The sequence below is a fragment of the Morchella sextelata genome (assembly GCF_020137385.1).
Source record: "Morchella sextelata strain SCLS chromosome Unknown scls_6, whole genome shotgun sequence".
In the NCBI taxonomy this organism is placed as follows: domain Eukaryota; kingdom Fungi; phylum Ascomycota; class Pezizomycetes; order Pezizales; family Morchellaceae; genus Morchella; species Morchella sextelata.
Genome location: NW_025408621.1, coordinates 1,814,222 through 1,831,653, shown reverse-complemented (window position 1 = coordinate 1,831,653; position 17,432 = coordinate 1,814,222). Strand labels below are relative to the sequence as shown.

Here is a 17,432-nt window from a genome sequence, read left to right as displayed (position 1 = left end):
GTTTTATTTTACTTTTTATTTCAAGGTTGGGAAAATCTAGCTCGTTGTTTCGAGACAATATACAATTCGTTATCATTTCTCATACAAAGCATACTAGCCAAAAATGAAAAGAAATATCTTTTGAAGGAAACACACAATGCGGCAAGACTCCACTCAACAGACCATTTACGAAATGACAAAACAGACTGTGTGCATGGAGAGGGGGACAAAAACACCGAGAACAAAGCTGCGGTACCCCCCTCCATGCATGCAGTCCGTTCTATGATTTCTACAGCTGTGACTGATATCTATAACATCATATCTCCCATATCATTGACCTTTTCAAAAGAATAAGTTCATCCGGCAATAAAAAAGCAAATTCTAATATCTATAACTTCACCGTCACCCTACTCGCTGATAAGCTCAGCTCACTGGTACAGACAGATATTTAGTTATCAAAGTGCTCTGGCATCCTCTGTCTGAAGAATGCCTCCAAGCCTCCCGGAGTGCTCACTGGTCCCGCCAGGTACGCATCTCCCTCATCGCTCTTATACGAGATAGTCTCCTCTCCGTTCGAAACGGACTTACTAAAGCTCTCATGATGACCCTCGCCCCCCGCACAGCTGCAGTCACCAACGACCTCCCTGCACTCAGAGCAGACCTCAATGACCTTCGGCCTCTGGACCTCGACTTGCTTCTCAACACAGGTCTCGCACACTTCAACAACCTTCTCGACCTGCACCTCCTTCTCAACATCGACATAGCGGGTCACCTCGACCGGCTCGAGCTTCGGAACCGCGCGGACAGCCTCGCGGGTAACCTCAACCTCAGTCACCTTCTGTACGGGCTTAAGGAAGGTCCTCTCCCTCTCTTCGAAGACAGGCGCGGCATGCGGACACGGCTTGCCCTGGGGGCAGATGACCTCACCGGGGTGGACGATGGCGTTGTAGTTGACTTGCTGGACCTGCTCCCTTGTCACCGGGATGGCGGCGACCTGGGCGGCAGCTTGCTGCTGCTGGATGTAAACTGGGGCCGGGGCCGGGGCCGGGACTGGGGCTGGGACCGGTGCGAGGTACTGGACGGGCGCGGGAGCAACACGCTGGACCTGTGCGACTTGCTGGACCGGTGCAACCTGCTGGACCGGTGCAACCTGCTGAACCGTGGCGAACTGGACGGGAGCAACCTTCTGGGCTTGCGCCTCTTGGGCGGAGATCGGGAAGGCCTGGACTTGGCCGTCGCTGACCTGCCGGCATTGTCCATCAGCAGGCCCGCAAGCCTGGGCTTGCGCGGCCGCAGCTGCGACTGCGACTGCAGCTGCAGGGGCGGGGGCGGCGGCAGGGCGGGTGATGCGGGTGATCATTGTTCCGGGGGGATATCCGGGTCTGTCAATGTTAGCATTTTTTTTAACACGTCCGAGTGAGGATTCGTGAAGATTACCCTGCAGGTACGGCAATCTGACGCTTCATGAGGTTAGGCTGCTCCTGTTGGGGCCTCTGCTTTCCCTGGGCCTTGTTCTTGGGCCTCTGTGCTCCCGGCTGCCTTCCCTGAGGTCTCTGTGGGTTTTTGCCCTTGCCCTGGTTCGGCATGTTTCCCTGCTGACGGCCCATAGGCTGGGAAGGCTGCTGCTGCTGCTGGCGCTCGGGAGGTGTTGGGTTACCAAGAGCAGGAAGATCCTGCCCCTTGGTCTTTGCGAGCTTCCCGGCCTTGTGCGGGGGGACGAGTCCACCGCCTCCAGAGCCGAGCTGTCTCTCTGCAGGGGGAGCCGGAGCTGGCGGGGGAGGGGGAGGAGGAGCCTGTGCGGCCTGTGCCTTCTTGGAGTTCGGGCCGACAGGGAAGGTGTTCTTTGGACCGGCGTTCTGAGCAGGCTCGGGGGCGGGGGCCTCCTGGCCCCTCAAGGACGCCTGGTACTGCGGGTCGTTGTCAATTGTCTTCTGCCCCTTGGTCTGCATGGTGGCCGCGCTGTCCATCATCTTGAGTGCCTTCTCCTGGATATGCTCAGGCCAGTCACGCTTTCCCAAAGAACGCTTCTCGACGGCGTCGGAGGAGCCGACGAAACTGTTGCCCATCATCCTCTCGATCTTCGAGAGGGCGTCGGTCTTGCGCTCGAACTCGTCATGGCGGTTCTCATAGGGGTCGTGGTACACGAGGGAGTCGCTGACGACGCCATATGTGAAGGAGCCCCAGTTACCGTCCTGCTCCTCCTGCTCCTCGGACGGGATGCTGCCGTCGAATCTGGGGGTGGCTAGATCAGCGATATCTTCGAGGCCGCCAGAGCGGTGCTCAGGCTCCTCCGCTCCATCCTCGGTAGCCTTAGCGGCACCAGAGGCCTTCTTCTTGCGTAGGCCGACGCCGGGGCCCTTGGTGATGCGGGTATAACTCTTGTCATTGTCACTTGGGGTGTCGTTGGTGATCTTGATGTTCTGGCCGTTGCCAGAATCCTCTGATGGACCGCTTCCAGGGAAGCCACTACCGGAGTAGTGCTTGATGGCCTCACGGGCCGGATACCTGGTATCGGTGAAGTTAGGACGCTGCTCCTTCCTCTCGGTCTCGGGGGCAACGGCAGCAGCGGGACCGTTGTAGCCGGGGGCAATCTCGGGGTTGTAGGCCTCGCCCTGCCAGTACTTTGGGTAGTCGCCGCCATACCCAAGGTTCTGCGGGTGCTGGGGGAAGCGGGAGGCGTAGTATGGTGTTTGGGCGAGCGGGATCGACAAGGCTGCGAGTGATCAGTGGTGATGTTAGCACTGGCCCAGGTAAGTAAGAATAAAACGCACTCGCGGTCGGCACATACCAGTGCCACAAAGGCCTGCCAGAGCCCAGAGGGCTAGCGGTGAATCGGGTTTCATTAAATGAACGACTGGAGTGAAAAGAGTGAAAGGTTTTTTGGGGGACTGGGTTGGGAGGTCCCTCGTGCGGGCAGACACGGCCTTGTTCTTATATAGCCTTCATAGTCTGCTCTAAAATTGGCGCTGAGCAAATGCGTAAGAAGCAGTTACGCGGAGGATGCTGCCCGCTCCTTGGGTTGGTGAGGGGAACAGGAACCCCCGCTCTCTCGGCGGGGTCTAGGCCGGCACGAACGAGCAACAACTCCGGGGTCAATATTTATATACGGCATCCCGACTATCGAAAATCAAGCCTAGCAGTGTTCCTACAGCGCTGTATATAGCCACTCAGAAGCATCCCCACCATCAGATAGCGGGCCCCTCTTTTTATGGCGGTGTTGCAGGGCAGTAGAGTACGTGTTCCAAGACCAAACGATTGGATGAGAGAAGAGACGATGGCGGAATCAACAGGACTACGCCATAAGTCCACAGTTGTAGCATACGCAGATGACAGCCGCGAGTGACAGTTTGTGATGACGTCTGCATTGGGTAATGGAGCCGAAAATACTTTCTGTCAACCGCGAGAAGTTTCTGACAAACGAACAAGACCACGAAAAAACCCACCAGAGGAAAGTATTATTATTACGTGATACACCTCGTCGGCCGTGGAAATGATGAGGCGGGATTCCTTCTTTACCCCTCATCACCCCATTCTAGCATGACTGATCTCGAGTCGCCGATCGACTATATAAGTCTGCAAGAATTGACTCGACTCGACCCGTGCGTGGACTTTGTCAAGTCAAGTCAGTGATTCAGTCTCGTCTAGAGACCCGACCCAGGGACTCGGTCATTTGAGAGATTTGGGAGTCCGGTTAATAACTCAGGACTCGGACAGTCCGCGGAATCAGTCGAAGATCAGGTTAACAAAGGCACCACTCCGATCCTCGACACTTCCGATTGCATGTAGTTAATAACGGGCACGCCGGCTATCATGGTGATAATCAACTTATGTTCGGTATCGGCTTTTTGAACCTGATCGCGAATTGAATTGGTACAAGTACCTCCACTCCACCTCCCGATTTCTATGTAACTATTCCCTCACCAAGTCTGTCAATCGAAACCCAAACAAGCGCAAAAAAAAAAAAAAAACGACATGTCCCTATACACACCATCACACCATTTTTAAGAGCATAACTAAGTAAGAGAAAGAAAAATCCATGAAACGCAATCCGAAAATAAATATAAAGAATAATAATTGAAAAAATTATGGAAACAGAGTAACAGGCCAATTGGGTATTGAAAAATGTGAGGCTTAATTAAAGCCCCAAGGGAAAAAACAACCATCCCTCAAGCCAGCCGAGTGATAACGCAACCCGCAAAGTGACAAAATTGCAACTTAAATTTTTGGCAATATATATTGACGACAATTCAGGGCAGGGCTGTCAATCATGATACGAAATTCTTTAATTATTCATTATAGTGGTAGACCTATCGCCTGTTAGTTCGAATTTTCCCATACAGATGAGCTAAGAAACCTACCAAATAATTCGGCAGACCATATGGTTGATGTCCCAATCGTTTTGCCATCTTCGCGAAACCCTCGGTCTCGATGAGGTTGTAGAATGCAAAGGGCGGGAACATAGCCCCATCTCTGTGCACCTCCGCTTTAACCAACAATGCCGTCCCACCAACACCATCCAATGTCGTCTCAGTGTGGATACTTTGGCCTTCCTGCCTCTCATAGGCCATCAATGACCTCCAGGTCGCCATTTCCTTATATCCTTCCAAGATAATTTCATCACGTCCCATCTTCGCTGCCATGTCCAGGGCGTCATTCGACTCGTGCCATGAATTGTAGTCGTACGGCCGGACCTTTTTGACACCATTCTCGACATAGCGCTGGAAGCAATTCGGAACAATGACAGCCCTATCGTGTTTGGCAAGGTCCTGGATGAGAGTGGGGGGGGTCTCAATGATATCTGCATCCAACCACATAACCCAGGCGGTATCGGTTCCAAGAGTGGTATAGAGTAACGAATTTCTAGCTCTGCTCATTGCAGCTCTTCGTGCCTTCTGCGCAGCAAGTGCATGGCGATCCTTCTCGCTTTGGGTCACAGGGGTGTCGAAGTCTTGGCGGATGATCGTCACCCCCGAGAATCTGTCCTTTTTCTTGCCAGTCTGTACCTTCTTCACCGCCTCCTCCAGCTTAACGAGAGCGGCATTGCCCTCGCGTGTCTTCGGAACAATGAACCCGAGCTCGATAAGATCATGTGGGTAGTTGAGCTTCATAAGATTGGCCCAGTACTCATCGTAGAAGCGAGCTAGGGGTGTAAGGAGTAGCACTTTTTCGCGGTTCTTGATGGGTTCGCTGGAGGTTGTGAGATTGTTGAGATAGTAATGAACTACCGGCGGTGCGTCGTAGGGCGAATAGCTCTTTCGCGATTTGGACCCGACCCTAGGAACAGATGGTGATGAAGGGGTTATCATGAAGATTAGAAAGCCCAGGAAGAGCAAGAGCCCCAGCAGGAGCGTTATAGGATTGGAACGACGCAGTGCGCGAGCGGCCATTGTGGATATAAACGAGTAACTGTCAAGACGGGCGGAGAATCAGTTTCAGAGCTCGCAGGCAGCAGCACCTTGGCAGGTAGTCGGGCAGAAAGGTACATGCACAGATGTTCCAGAAGCTGGATAGAGAGATATATACCAGACTACACAATGAGGAAAACAGAGAAAGCAGGGGCGAGATGCCAGCCCGCGAAAAGACAATAAATAAAAGTTCGGGGTATAACAGAAAGCCGAAGCCTGGGCAAGGGCAAGGGCGAGAATGGAAGAAAAGAAAGGAAGGAAAAGTAATGATGATGATGGGGGAGGAGGCTTTCGAGGTTTGTCGGATTGACAGGTGGTAGGACAAGGACAAAAGGGGGAAGAGGTTAGACTAGGGACAATTTTCCGTCCACCTTTCTTCTTCTTCGACGTCTTCCTCAGCCAGGGTATGATGTGCGTGGGTCCTTAATTTGGATCGCTTTCGAGGACAAGTTCCCGATTGGCCGATGACTAAGCCTCCACACTCCCGTACCTGACAAGCCATCATCTCCTAGAGCTGAGAAAATGATCATACATACGATACATGCGTGTATGGCAGCAGATCGACGTAAAGGTCGAAGTATTTATTGACATAGGAACACATGTAGCTCCAGTAATATAAAAAGACAGTCCTGGAGTCAGTTTCGCACACAATGTCAGTCTAGATCATAAACCCTAACCCTAGGTTTAGGATTAAGATTAGATTAGATCATATCTGCCAAGACTGGTACCAAAGCGTGGTAGCTCATTCATTTTCTTCAAACACCCATTTACCACAGTTTTTCTCGACTGGACCAATTTTCAGACCATTCCGGGATCTGAGACACCTTTATCGAAGCTCCACCGACAGGGTTCTGGGGAAGACTCCGATACGATACGATACGATACAATATCAGGATACGAAGATATAAATAGGACAATGATGCATGTCATGTCAGTATCCAACAAAGCAATGTGCCTGGACGTGCTCACTACATTACCGCCTGGCAGTTAGCACTTGGCGGGGTGCTTTGAGGGGCCAGCTGGAATCTTGCAATTGATGTTTGCCACCCATGAAAGCACATCATGAATAGGCACGCTACTCACGAAGCAGTTGGAGTTGAATTTAAGTTGAGGTTCCAAAGGTCTCAATGGCCAGTTCTGGCCATAATTTACCACTCGCTTAGAGTATTTATTAGGCTATAGATATCTAGCGCTGGACTCGATCGGTTAACTTTGGACTAGTCCGGCCAGTCAGATAAATGGTCTGAAAAAGGGATTTCGAATCCTACAGAGGTGGCTAGAGGATTATTGGTGGTATTTTGCCCCGAAAGTCGAATAGCCCGCGTTACGACAGTGACTGGGCTGGGTCATCAATTTCGGACTGGACATTAATTATTGGACGTCGAATGGCCTGGCCATAGACACTTACAACCATCAGGCAATTGAGGCCTCTAGACTTCGACTTGGAACAAAGTCACATTATTACAATTGACAGCAACACACACAAACTATAGCCCGAAATACTTTACACACTTCAAAGCGGTCTCCGCCCGCTAGATTAAGGTATCGTTCTCCATTAGAAATCTCGTCTCGTTTGAGAATCGAGTGAGCGGCTATGATTCAGGCCCCACCACAGCCCGGAAAGGGAAATATCTCGCTGTTTCTTGATCTCCTCGCCAAAATATGTACTATGGACCTACAATAAACGGGTCCATGATGCATACAATGGAACTGGCAGTGAACTAGAGCGGTATTCATTGTATAAGCTAGTGTACGGGCAATCTTCGACGTTCTTCCAGGAAGACACTAGGACTCAATCTGTCCGATACTTTACAGCCGAAGTCTTACGCAAGTTCAATTACGTTGCATCAGCAATGTCACCCTCTTGATGTAGATGGAGTTGGAGTGTATGCATATAAGAGTTGGGTTTACGATTCACATGCGCGCCCTTTTGATTTAGCAATATTCTATTATAACAGGCCGGTAGGAAAGCCGGTTAGTTTACGGAATTAACGGTAGTTGAGGTACATGTACTTCCTCCAGAGGCATTGATTGATGAAAGTTTCTACGACCCACAGATTAGCAAAGTCTTACGATGCACGAAACCTCCCCCGACTCAGGGGGATCCGAAGGCATAGTCTTTAGTCACAACGCCTATATAGGTACCAAACACACACTGGGCCTGTTGTGAGAGACAGAGTTATAACCAAATATTGAGGCAGAGAACGTAGAGCCCATTACTAATTTCCCCGGGACCTGATTGACCGACAAATCCCAGCCACTCTATCCAGATAACGCGGGGATAACTATAGCACTACCGTCATTTGCAATCATGAATCGTAGCTCTACTCGTCTATCAGACTCACCGCAGCCAAAATGTGGTCGGCTCCGGCTTTGGTATGGAGGTGCAGGGAGCAAAATATTACATGTGTTCTGGCTGGCTGGCAAGTCGAGTGTTGGTGCCTGGCGAGGACACCCGGTGCTTAAACGTGTCAACTGCAGTCCTACGCTACATATACTTCGCCGAGCTCTCAGCACTACCTCACGGCCGCCAAAAAATATCTCCATACCTTCCCCACTTCTTCTCATTGACCTCGAAAGAATGGAGCCGAGAGATGGATACTCGTGGCGAAAACTAATAAGATCGCCCCATTCCGCGCTATAATCTCAAGTGAGAATATATAGATAGAGGCTACAAATTCTAGCTACAGGCACACGGTCAAGCATATCCTCAGGTCGATAGAGATGGCAACCGACATTTTCCGGTATCGAGTGATATCCTATGACTAAGACAACTACTACTCCTACAGAACAAGTCGACTTGCCCACAGACCACGCGTTGTGTCTCTTCTTCGGATATGAGACTAAAGGGATTTTCTGTGCTCTTATCTAGCATGAACGGATCCATAAGTAGAGCGGTCAGGGTAGGGGCGGGGTGGGGTTGGTGGGTTGGGCGCGGTTGATGGATATAGACAGAACCACGAGTTATCACTCGTTCGTTATCGAACCATACGTGCATGTAGCCGGGAGGATGCATGTACTCATATAGCTTGGTAAAACTGTTATTCGTAGTAAGTGATTGCGGCTGTTGTGGACAACCTCATGTACGTACGTACATCTTTGCTTCGGACTATCTGTACTTGTGAACAAGCTGTTCTCTCGCTGTGACTATAAAGGAACCTTCTCTCCTCTTCTTTTAATCCATCGGTACTCTTCTCTCTACTCCTGATGAGACAATCAATCAAAACTAAAACCACGGCGTATCTTCACATATATTGATGTTGGATGTCCGGCCTTTCAAAAGAACGGTTTTGAAACCTGAAGAGTTGGAATATGGTCAGTTCAAACCTCGTACTAACCTGTCTGAACCGCGACTTGATGTATATATGTAGCTGCATAGCTGGGTTAACGAATCAAATCACTTCAGAAGCTCACCCTACCTCTCAACAAGCTACATTATGACCGCCCGTGTACCTTCTGCCCTCCGCCCAGCTAGCTGGACCTTATCAGACGGCCGCCCACCCTCCATCCCCGCCAGACCTGGACACGGACCCAACCTTAACATACACTACCATCACCTTCATAGACCCAAAGCCCATAACTCAATGGGCTGTAGGTCAGACCACATTCACTTATTCTCTTACCCACTTCGCTCCCCACACGCGATATAAGCTCAAGACCGCATGAATACGATCGATTCAAACCCGGGAAAACCCCGCCCCCTTTCCCCGCAAACCCGGGGTTCACCATTAGATACCGGTCCCAACGGATCCCACGCGTTCCCCGCCTTGACACGCACCATACCAGCATCGAGCCCAGCCAGTCCTCCCGCTGACTGACTACCGATATGATACTACAGCTATGTAGAACCCTCTAGATATGGAGTACAGCACCAGCGTCACACAGCACAGAGTAGGGAATCGAGCATCCTAACCTCTTTCCGATCATGCTCTACCGCTTACTACTGCGCCTCTGATCCTCGATTCCCCGTATCTACAAACACCCATAAGCGAATCACAAATAATCACTCACTGCCCTCAGCTGCCCCCACACCCCGCCCCAAACCCCCACGGAGCCAATCAAAACACGTGCCGCACGTGCCCTGCAGATCTCCCTCGCGTGCGCAAACAAAACGGTCGATCATCAAACATATTTCACACGCAAGCACTGATCAGATCATGACGCGCTGGCTGTTTCTCGCAAGATTGTTTCTCTACGTCTCCGTTGCAGGCAAGACACGCTGTCGGGAATCAAACCAGTTCAATCGCTGTCTCAAACACATGATGGCGTCTAACTCACTCGAGAGAATATTCCACCTCGCCGACTCAAAACAACAACAACAGCAATAACAACAACAGCGGGCGCGGCGGCAGAGTAGAGCAGAGTATCGATGTCATCAGTGTAAAAAAAAATAATGGCGCCCCGGTTTGTTTGTGCAGCAATGTACCGGGTGTTGTGGGTAAGTGATCAGAAGCCGTCGTGGTTGGCGGATCGGGCCTGCAAATTATCATTGGCTGTAGCCACAGACGGCCACGTTTGAGTTCAACCTCATGAGTGTCATGGCAATAGAGAAGGCCGACACCGAACTGTTATCAAACATCACGAACTCTGTCTTTTCCTGCTCTGTCCCGTTCTGTCCGTCCTGTTCGTCCTGTCCGTCCTGTCCTGTCCTGTCCGTCCTGTTCTGTTCGTCCTGTTTTGTCCATTCCGTTCCATGAAGAACAAAGGCACCCGGGCTCAGCACCATGCTTCGAGCAATATTTACAGAAAGGAAACCACTCGTGATGAGAGGTTAAGAATAATGACTTTGCGAGATGATGCAAAGATGACATGGAAGAAGATACAAGAGCATACAGGTATTGATTTCAGAACCTGTCAATCAATATATGCTAGGACAAAATCCAACGGGACCCCTTCAAATAGGCCTAGAACAGGCCGGCCTGTCGTGTTCAATGCAGAGGAGAAAGAGAGGCTTCGGCTGTTTATCACCAGAGATAAAAGGACTAGGCGTTTGATGTGGGATGATATAATACAAGAGATGGGAATTGCATGCTCAGTAAGAACTTTGAGGGACGTAATGGCATCTATGGGCTATCACAAGCGCGTTCCAAGGAAGAAGTAAGTCATTTAAATTAGGAATATATTATCATAGACACTAATAAATATATAGATTCGGTATTCGGCATATAAATAAGCGAAAACGGTTACAATGGTGTCAGGAGAGATTGCACTGGACCTACGAAGAATGGATGCGGGTGGTATGGACCGATGAATCTACCTTCAACACAGCCGGCTTTGGCCATCGTCCATGGGTAATACGCAGAGCAGATGAGGAATATCATCCCGACTGTATCGACGAGAGATGGGAGTCAGGCAAGCAATCTGTCATGATTTGGGGAGCGTTCTGTGGCCCTGAACTCAAGTCAGATATATATTTTGTGCCATCTGGCAGCAAAATTGACTCTTCATCATATACTACAACCATTTTAGACCCTCTTTTGATACCCTTTTGGCACAAATGCTGCGAGGAATATGGCTGGGCACGAGTAGTAGAAGATGGTGCACCTGGGCACAAAAAATACTCTATTCTCTGCAGGGAAAGAAATAATATGGATAGTATTGACTGGCCCCCGCAATCTCCTGACTTGAACTTGATTGAAGCCTTATGGGCACATATGGAGACGGAATTGGGAGAGACATTTGGCAGAATTTCTGACTTAAATACATTGAAGGATGTCTTAAAAAATACTTGGGATAATACTATAACTAGAGATATGTTAGACAATTTAGTAAAAAGCATGCCCCGTAGACTGGCAGCTGTTATTGCAGCTGGCGGGGATGCCACACCTTACTAGAGTAGATAGTAATAGAAAAGTTCTGATCACTTTTTTCCCCCTTATAAATACAAAAGTCTCGGCGCCCTTGATTGGATTCCCACCCTACTGGACCCGCAATTACCTGCATATCGTCAACCTCTAAAAATCGAGTTCTGATCACTTTTGCACACACCCTAGTACATGAGTTTTAGCCGCCAAGAGATCATGATTGAATCAAATCGGTGATATCTGCAGGTCTCTTCTTGTCGGTCCTCTTGACCTACATGCTACAGACCGGCTAAACCCCGCATTTCGGTGGAGTACATTGTGACTGTGGGGTGGAGTGTATTCTGCCTACATTACATGGTGCTGCAAGTATCCGCCTGAGATTCCGATTCCATCGGGATGAGGAGCTGGATGGTTAATTGTTCAGTGAGAATGGACTGATGATGGGCTCTCGCTATCCTCGTGATCAGAATGGGGAGCGTACACTACATGTCCATGTACATACTCTACTAGCCCCGATATACCAGACTTATCATCTGATGCATGACTTGTGCAAACCAAACTCGATGTTTGGCCCGATCAAATCTGATATAGACTGATTTGAACTTCGCTTACCGAGATCGCGAGCTTCTGTGGTACGGGGAGGGAGAATCGCATATGCAATGCACGCTTAGGGCATATTCTGATTGCTATTCTTTCTTCACGGGTTGGCTATTTACAACCTAGAGTACAAATCATTGCCATCGTTGAATAAGTGTCAATCTACTATAGTACAGCTCATCTCATCTCAAAACTTCATCATGTCATGTATGTATGTACTCTACTTGCAGTACCCGTACCCCACGTTCCCGCTCTACGAAGTGCGAGTGCACCCGGTGTTGGCGGTCAATGCCGCCGGGCAGGTAACAGACTGGAAGCTGACAGTCGGGTTATCAGATCCACCAAACCACTAATCAAACAGTATCAGTCAGCGATCAATACGAGTCTACAATTCCAAAATGTCAGGATGGGGTGCATACATCGAATCGCCAGTAGCAACCATCCCTAATAGCAGCAGGAAGAGCGTCGCACTCAGATCTGCTACTAACACCACCGTATCTCTGGCCCCAGCCATCTGAGGGCGCGCCGTACTGGGCGGTGCATCCGTTGAAGATACCGACACCACCGCCGGGCACTAAAACCAATCAATCCACATTAGGCAATGCAACGCAACACAGTGAGACATCTGTCAAGTGTTATGAAAAACTTACTAGCGATATCAAAATGGTTGTTCCCAAGATCACCACCAGTGTTTGTGGCCTGAAGAATCATCTTCTTGCCCGAGGCGGGACCAGAAGTGAAAGTGAGCTCATAGCAAGCACAGCACCAGTCAGACTCGGTCTGGCCCGTGATTCTGACGGCACCGTATCCGTAGGCTAGAGTGTCGCTCACGGCCCATGGAATTTGGTTGTTGCACATGTAGGCGACTCCGCCGTCGCAGCCAGACTTTGCGTCGACATTTGCCAAGACGTTGTTGTTTGCATCACAGGTTTTGACGGGAGATGTCACTGCAGCCTGGTTTCATTCATGATATCTGATCAGTAAAACCGTTAAACATTACTAGTAGCAAATACTATCACACACCTTTCCGCTCCAGGCACAGCTGGGCTTACAGCAATCCCAATAACGGGTAGTGCTACCAGTTCCACTAACAGCGGCCGCTTGTTGGACTGACAAGAGCATTGGAAGAGCTCCGAGGGCGAGGGTGCTGAAACGGACCATGGTGGATATTATTGATGATGCTTGGCTTGAAGACTAGAAAGTTGTCGAGATGTGTGATGAGACAGTATTATTCAAAATGGGGAAATTGCGAGTTTATATAGAGCTTTAATGGCCCAGATATCTCTACTAATCTATATGAACTCTCATGCCTCTTGGATACTTTGAAGCTTCAATTTGGACTCCATGTCCGGATCAGGGCATCGGATCAAAAGTGCCGTGATGTTCAACTGCTGTGACCGCCTGATAATTAGAATATTCAGGCTTATGCTCGCTCCTGTATCCTATCCACAAGGGTCTGCGTATAGAGAACTGCATGGAGGATGCAAGTTAGTTTTCTCTTTATGGTTATCGGCAGCAATATAAATTGAGGTACCCTCCAAGGGAAGAAAAAACATCGGCCCAGGGCAACAGGATCGACGGCCAAATTTCGGACCACCTCCCGGGCGGACCGCCGCGAACAGTAAGTAGACAGTGCGTACGTGCGGAGATCGTGTTTACTACCGGGCGTGGTTGTCCAATTTCTGCAAGGTACTCTCTTCCTTGGATTTAAGCTTGTTGACTCCAGGATTCGGGGATATCCGTGCATATATACCGACGGGAACAACGGGCCGGGAGGTTATATAGTGGAGAGTGAAGGGGAAAACCTGGAGTTTATTCTCCGGCCTCGCTGAGATCGGCACTCTCAAACCATGTACCGATATATTGATGAGAGAATCATTACTACAAAAATGTAGAAACATGAATTCGATTGGTCCAAATGTTCCGTGAAGCATGAGGGGGCCGTTTGGGGGCATCTGAGTCTAAATGCCCGCCAGGGGTTCAAATGGGGTAACGTGGTTCAAATGCCCGATAATCTATTTCTCGGGACCGTTGCAATTGCGCATGGTTTAGAGGCGTTCTTTGACAGGTGCAGACGAGAGTGAGTTAGTACAGGTCGACAGGGGTGTTAATATTCGGGAAATAAGAACTATTCCGTGGCATTACTTTATTCCTCATAGAACGTGAGGTTCTATAAATTAATCAACGGCAAAGGCCTAGAATGCTGCCGGATTTATTGCAGTTCATGCAGGATGCCCGCTGTACACATCGTCAGCATCATGATAAATACAGTACTCGGCGGATACACGGATATCCACCTAGCTGAGATGCTCGACCAACCTCGTAGTTTTGTAGCGAATAATACGCTCCAAAGAACCCATAAGTGAGTGCCATAATCATGAACTACAGTGATAAAGAGTTGGTATTGGTCGCGGGTACTTTGAGAGTAATGGAAAGACTCAAACAGGCAGTTATAGACCCTCGACGTTTATAGAACCTAAAGTCATGATAGGTTAAAAAAGTTCATAAGTGTTCTTAAACCCACATATTTCGCTACGTCACGTAAACCGCGTGGCATTGTGAAACGTGTATTGAAAAGCTTATTGTTTCTGTTATCTGACATTTATGTATAGCACATGGCAGGGGGGCACTCTGAAAGACACCACAGATACTGTGAAGAAATAGAAATTACCCCGGGTACGAAACCAAGGATCATCAAGATACGTATACCACCTCCAAGCATTTGATCTGCGTCCCCAGCGTTGAGTCAGCAACCGGGACTACGATACAGGGTTAGGTGTGGGGCGTTTAGGATGTTTAATGCGCTTGAACGCTTGCATCTAAACCTCACGCGTTTATTACACCAATAACCGCACCCGCGCTCACGTTGACACTTGGGCGTGATCCCATAAACTCTAAATTGCTTTTGTTCATTATGCACGCGCACTCCAGCCTCCACCAAGCCCTGTATTTGGTACAGAAACGCATAGTGTAGTAAGCACTAATCCTAGCCCTAAAGGCAATTTGCTTGAAGCCAAATACTGATGATTGCCGCCCTTCGCTTGGGTGGGGCTTTTGCCCAGAACATGATAGTCAATCCTTTTAACTTCCATCCTGCAATGCTGGGTGATATGTCACGATCAAACTTCATCCAAGATTAGATAAAACTCAAAGTCTCCTCCCAATTAACCCCTTCGTCGTGCCTCTTAGGCCCCCAACAACTCGATGCTTGGCAGAGTCTACTAAGTTGGAACAAGAGCTACTGTCGGACGAATCAGAGAACCATTTTGAGTTTCAACTCGACACGAAGGTCTTCTCCTCCAGCATATATCATGCATACAAAGTACTTCTGAGCTAGGTACCAGGCGCCTACAACTATGCATACCCACTCAAAATGTGAAAGCACCGAACCCCCGATCCCATGATCGGTGTGCCCTAGCACCCAAACTCGCATCAGCATTAAAGCTTAAGAGCAAATCCAGCCTGTCACTGACAGCTGAAGCCTCACGCCGACCACTTCCTGGGTGGGGCGGCTTGGCAGAGGAAAAAGGAAGAGGAAAGGTCTTCATATCTATATCCAAAGGAGGAGGGATTATACTCTACCAAGAACCAATGTGCTGGCACCAGTTATGACATTTCAGAACCCTAGCCAGTCTCGATAAGTGCGAGGCAAACAAGTTTGGCGCCGTAATCGTTCGAATACAAAAATTAAGTTAAGGTCGACACTTTTGGTAGCCCTTTTGGGGATGTCTGGTCATGTTACTCCTATATCTTGCAGGAGAGAAGGCGTATTTGGATGGAAATTCTTGCCGATGGATAATTCAGGATGGCTGCATATCTGGTACAATTCACTCGCCAGGTGCGATATTATTGTCTGCTTGTGTGGATGGGCAAGTTCCTTAGACGCCATATTCCTTACTAGCTCCTGGGAGTTTTGCTGGAACAGCATATCACACCTTTAAAACCTTGTAGGTATCGAGTGATTTATGCATGTTGACTTTCCATAGGGTTCGATGGATTTTTGTTTCCAAAAAGCCGGAATAGGAACCCGCCATCATGGACTCCACTTAGCCCTGCAGCCTCACAGGGTAATGACAATGATAAACTTGTTTCGAGGCTGAATATTGACGAATCGATGAATGGGTGTGTACATATATGGTTAGTGCTCCTAGAAAATGTAGTTCTCTGTATTCTTTATGGGACCAATCAATAGGTCATATATTATGCATTACGATGCGGCACAGCTAATTGAACCTCGTGTTCAATATACATGCCTTTGAGATTATTTACCGCCGAATGGGCTACTGATCGTACAGGAAAGAGGTAATGATTGCCATATTCATGCCAACATGACTACCACCTCTCGATAACCTGTTCCACACCACCAATGGCCAGGTTGTGCACTTAAGCACCTAGGCTTAATTCAAATTTTATCTAATAAGAGTTGGAGATAGTCGCTCTGGTAAAGCACAAGAATATTAGAGTGGTCAATCCTTATTTGTTGTCCCCTCAATCTCTCACTCATTAATCAGTACTGTAGTATTTATTCCTGCAGGGAGATCACCAAATGTCTGAGAGAATCGGATACAAAAATATACTAGAACGGCCCGAAATAGCACTCAAAAGGAATTTGAATCTTTGTAAAACAAGGAGTCGATTTTAAGCTTGTGTAATATCCAAATTGAGGCAGGTAATAGAGACGGGAAGCCCATCCCGGGAAAGGAGAGAAAAAAGCAAGAAGCCAATTCGATGGAGAGACGGCAGAGTTTATCTTATATCCCAAAGGGGAGTCCTTTGGTTGTTATTATTGCTGCTGAGGAATCTCGTAGGTTTCCGGGTACCCGAAAGCATGGAGTTAATAATTTTACCTGGTAACAAGTGGTTATGACGAGGGGCACAAGGGTCCTTGGCGGTATCCACTACTCTCATTCGCCCCTGTTATCTTAGCGTATCTTTTTGCGCTTCGGTTACTACCGAAATTCATGCTTTAGATGCTTTAGATTAACCTGGCGAATGAGGTTGTTGCCACTACGTGACGGCGTGACAACGTTGAACGTCCGTGCAGCACCTAAGCCACACCGGGAATATATATGTATCGCCGGCGATGACTGTTGATGCATAAACCAACAACTGTCTGAGAAAATATGTACCCCGCGCAGGAGCCGCCTTCCTTCAACCTATGCTGTTACGTATTTGGCGACTTTACTGGCGCTGTTAACTTGCTATCATACCACAAGCCACACCGTTAGGACGGAGTTGGCGGCAAAACTGATGGCCGCCTAGTGGCTTAAGGGACCCCCTCACAGGACAGAATTTACTCTTGAAGTGCGGACACAGCCCTCGCTCTGCCACATATTCAGGAGGAGGCAAGAAACAATAGCGTTACTATTCTTTGATTGAGTCCCAAACATATTCGATTCAACCGGTGCTTAATTAATCTGGAAACCCTGATTTAACCTTGAGGAGTGTGGAGGCTTGCACGTGACATTTTCGACATAATTGCGACAATTGGGTTTCTAGTCATCGGTCAGTATCTAAAGCTTAATTGTGGTAGGATTATTATTACTAGGATATACGAACGTCATGCAGTATCTTCTCCAGTCTACTCTACTTTGGAGCAAGTACCTACATAGAGTACTTACTTAGCTAATTCTGCGCGTTCGAATGT

At 48.7% G+C, this 17,432-nt stretch overlaps 5 protein-coding genes across 5 annotated transcripts; 1 reads left to right on the top strand and 4 right to left on the bottom strand.

The window, feature by feature from the left end:
* Positions 1-427: 427 nt before the first annotated feature.
* H6S33_011594 (uncharacterized protein) lies at positions 428-2,822 on the bottom strand (the record flags this gene model as incomplete). The annotated part of the gene is made up of 3 exons (XM_044842973.1): positions 428-1,361; positions 1,417-2,692; positions 2,768-2,822. The coding sequence occupies 3 exons, from the start codon at positions 2,820-2,822 to the stop codon at positions 428-430; spliced, it is 2,265 nt and encodes a 754-aa protein (XP_044696362.1).
* Positions 2,823-4,265: 1,443 nt separating this feature from the next.
* H6S33_011593 (uncharacterized protein) lies at positions 4,266-5,366 on the bottom strand (the record flags this gene model as incomplete). The annotated part of the gene is made up of 2 exons (XM_044842972.1): positions 4,266-4,286; positions 4,338-5,366. The coding sequence occupies 2 exons, from the start codon at positions 5,364-5,366 to the stop codon at positions 4,266-4,268; spliced, it is 1,050 nt and encodes a 349-aa protein (XP_044696361.1).
* A 4,504-nt stretch (positions 5,367-9,870) lies between these two features.
* H6S33_011592 (uncharacterized protein) lies at positions 9,871-10,110 on the bottom strand (the record flags this gene model as incomplete). Its single annotated transcript, XM_044842971.1, has 1 exon — positions 9,871-10,110. The coding sequence occupies one exon, from the start codon at positions 10,108-10,110 to the stop codon at positions 9,871-9,873; it is 240 nt and encodes a 79-aa protein (XP_044696360.1).
* Positions 10,111-10,164: 54 nt separating this feature from the next.
* H6S33_011591 (uncharacterized protein) lies at positions 10,165-10,865 on the top strand (the record flags this gene model as incomplete). Its single annotated transcript, XM_044842969.1, has 3 exons — positions 10,165-10,481; positions 10,534-10,801; positions 10,854-10,865. 3 exons carry the CDS (start codon positions 10,165-10,167, stop codon positions 10,863-10,865), a joined length of 597 nt encoding a protein of 198 aa, XP_044696359.1.
* A 1,173-nt stretch (positions 10,866-12,038) lies between these two features.
* Positions 12,039-12,946, bottom strand: H6S33_011590 (uncharacterized protein; the record flags this gene model as incomplete). The annotated part of the gene is made up of 4 exons (XM_044842968.1): positions 12,039-12,134; positions 12,205-12,359; positions 12,436-12,739; positions 12,809-12,946. The coding sequence occupies 4 exons, from the start codon at positions 12,944-12,946 to the stop codon at positions 12,039-12,041; spliced, it is 693 nt and encodes a 230-aa protein (XP_044696358.1).
* Positions 12,947-17,432: the final 4,486 nt, after the last annotated feature.